We start from the raw sequence: 2,963 nt of genomic DNA on the forward strand, positions 1-2,963 counted from the left end.
CACCTGACAATAATGAACAAATGAGGGCAATGAGCTGCTGCGGAGGCACACACTGGACCACTTTTTCGTAAACATGTTCAAATCGCACCTCTTGCAGTTGTTTGAACTGGATGTCCCGAAACTCCTGCAGTGTGTAAGTGTGTTTCTTCTCCATGTGACACAAGCCTATGTCATTGATCTGGTAACACATGTTCCTGATTTCCATCAGTGGAAGACTTAGAGACTGCAAGACATACACAAATGTTAAAACCAACATAATATCTACAATAGTCACATTGATTGAAAAGTTTTAAAAGCGCAAAGATGTGAGCGAAAGTGTAGTGTAAGATATTCCAGGTTCAACACCATTGAGGGGAAACACTAAAAGGTGAATAGGGTAACATTTTTAATTAATAAATGTCATCATGGAACTGCCCCAGTTGATTACTTATTTTTAAATATGCAAATGAGGCATTATCTTATTAAATATGGACTGATTGTTATTGGTCCGGAACAGAAATGTGAACATTGGATAAAGCCAGGGTCATTTTGTTGATGTATTAGAATCAAAGGTTTTTACAGAGGGATGAGAAATCTACAGATACAAATAGAAAAAGTTAGCAAACTGAAAACCTAAATGTGTATTTTGGATGTTTTCTTTACAGTCGTCTTTAAAAAAAAAAGCTAAGTTATAAAAGCAAAAAGAAGCCGAACTCTCAAAATTCATGAAAAAAACCACGTTTCTGCCTGTAGTGACAGACTGAGAGAAAATCCAGAACTCAATTAATACACACGGTCACATACCTGATTGAGAATAAACAAAGATCTTTGGAGAGACTTCCTGGCCAAGAGAATCTTCTTGGTGCGAACATTGGTGCGCCAGACATAGAAGGGTTTCCACATTTTGAAGCGGGCAAAGAAGGGGATGTGGATCAGCTTGCAGTGGTCGTCATACTCCTTTTCCCAGCTCTCGTGGGATATGAACTCAACCTCGTCCTTATACATTACTACTACACCTTCCTGGGTTATCATCACAGAGTCATCTGCACTATAGTTAAAGAGTTTAACTGTGGAAGTTGTTTCCAGTATTCCAGTACCCTTGATCGAAAAGGGACGCCTGGGGGGGGGCGTAGGGGTTGACACAATATTTTGTGTCATCTGAGGAATGGTGGAGAGACACAATCAAAGATGAGTTTCTGCCTGAAGCGCCTGATTTTTCCAAGACCATTTTTGACATTACACCACATTGTGTTACCAGTTATTTAAAGTAGCAGGACGCCTGGAAGCTTGATAAATTAGCCACCGTTTAAATGGTCTTGGGTTTTAGCATTGCCTTTATTTTTTTACATGTATGGAACAATTTAGATGCATCTTTAAAGCGGTTCTTATTTTCTTCTCAATCATGTCTGCCACTGACCTTGGTCCTAGATTTCAGAGGAGGAAGGCGGACAGGGATCTTTTCACGCCGTCTGATTGGCTGCTCGGTTTGTTGTTGAGAAGGCGTCTGAGTGTTCCAGCCTGGAAAAAACATCTGCTCACGGGCTTGTAAGTGGCGGAGGCTTGGTTTTTTCCGTGTTACACATCTGTTGAGCGAAGCCTAGATGAAGGGGAAGAAACAGACATCGACAAAAGACCCATATCTACATACTGTAATACTTAGTGACTGAGCCACGGATAATATCTGTTAATACTATGAGAAGTACTAAATTGGGTGTACAGTAGATGGTATTTCATATCGTCTCAGTGTGATCTTAGTTTGCTTAGTCTCACCTGTGGTTCAACTGGAGGTCGTGGTAGGATGGCGGTGGAGCTCGGGATTCCAGGGAGCTTTTGCAGCCGCTCTTGGACAATGTGTCAAGAATTTAAATTTACTTCTGACATTGAATTAAAGAGTTGACTAAGCAAGGCTTGTTGGCTATACAGTTTAATACACATAATTAACACATGTTCATAATACATAAAAGGCCCTTTTTTTTAACCTACCTCTGGACTCATTTTCCCTACTTTGAGCAGGGCGGCTGGGCAGACAGGCCCTCGGAGATGCAGAGCCTGAGGCCATGGCAGGTTTCTTTTCCAGGCTCTGGGAAGCAGCACGGAGGAGTTAACGGAAGTAGTATATCGAAAATGTTAAAACGATAACCAGCCATAGAAATAAACACAACTGTGTCTTGTAAAAACATAACGCATTAATTTAAAGAAGCAAAATCCAGAAGAAAACAGCGTATTTTAATAAAAGGCATTTGACTCCAACTAGCTTAACACCTGTGTGAATTTCGCCTTTTTGACTAAACATTGTCTTCGAGTTATTCAAATATGCTTACCGTATCAAATATTCAGCTCCGATTAAATGTTTTTAATATAGTGTAACGCTCCCTGACGTTAAATAACGTCGCTTTATAAAACCATTAACACTAATGCTGTCAATGTTGCTGACCAAAAGTTGAGGTTTACTGTTTCCCAGCAACAGACTTCTCTCCCGGCATGCAACGCAGCCACACAAAGCCACGTTTTTCTTCGCACCCTCCCAGTTTGACAAACGCAAAGCTCACAAATCAGGGGTCGTTTTTCGGGCCAAGGACCCCCAAACTGGTGTAGCGTGGTGCAGAGACCCCCTACTGTATATATTGTACACAAGAGGCTTGAGGAGGTCTGTGCGACGGGGGATGGGGGGGGGGGGGGGGGGTTCACCCCTCTCCTTTCCTCCACTCTGTCTCTGACTGTAGGTGTGTGTCGCCGCCCTTCACGAAGTACAGCGGAGGAGGGAGTGTGAATGGCAAAGCAAAAAAAAAAGAATCTTTCATTTTATTATTATTATTATTGTTATATTTTTAATTGCTTTATCTACAAACAATTTCGCGACCCCCTGTTGAAGACCTGTCATAAATGATTTTATTTCCATTGAAAACACACACACACACACACACACACACACACACACACACACACACACACACACACACACACACACACACACACACACGGAG

General features: G+C 41.7%; 1 protein-coding gene across 1 annotated transcript in view; it reads right to left on the reverse strand.

The window, feature by feature from the left end:
* The window catches only part of dnah6 (dynein, axonemal, heavy chain 6), a 74,455-nt gene extending 72,641 nt beyond the window's left edge, over positions 1 to 1,814 (reverse strand). The window contains 4 exon segments of the mRNA XM_029433837.1: positions 87 to 223; positions 784 to 1,137; positions 1,397 to 1,576; positions 1,750 to 1,814. Coding sequence (XP_029289697.1) covers positions 87 to 223; positions 784 to 1,137; positions 1,397 to 1,510 — 605 coding nt within the window. The 5' untranslated portion in view covers positions 1,511 to 1,576; positions 1,750 to 1,814.
* Between the last annotated feature and the right edge of the window lie 1,149 nt (positions 1,815 to 2,963).

This window comes from Cottoperca gobio, chromosome 1, assembly GCF_900634415.1.
Source record: "Cottoperca gobio chromosome 1, fCotGob3.1, whole genome shotgun sequence".
NCBI lineage: Eukaryota > Metazoa > Chordata > Actinopteri > Perciformes > Bovichtidae > Cottoperca > Cottoperca gobio.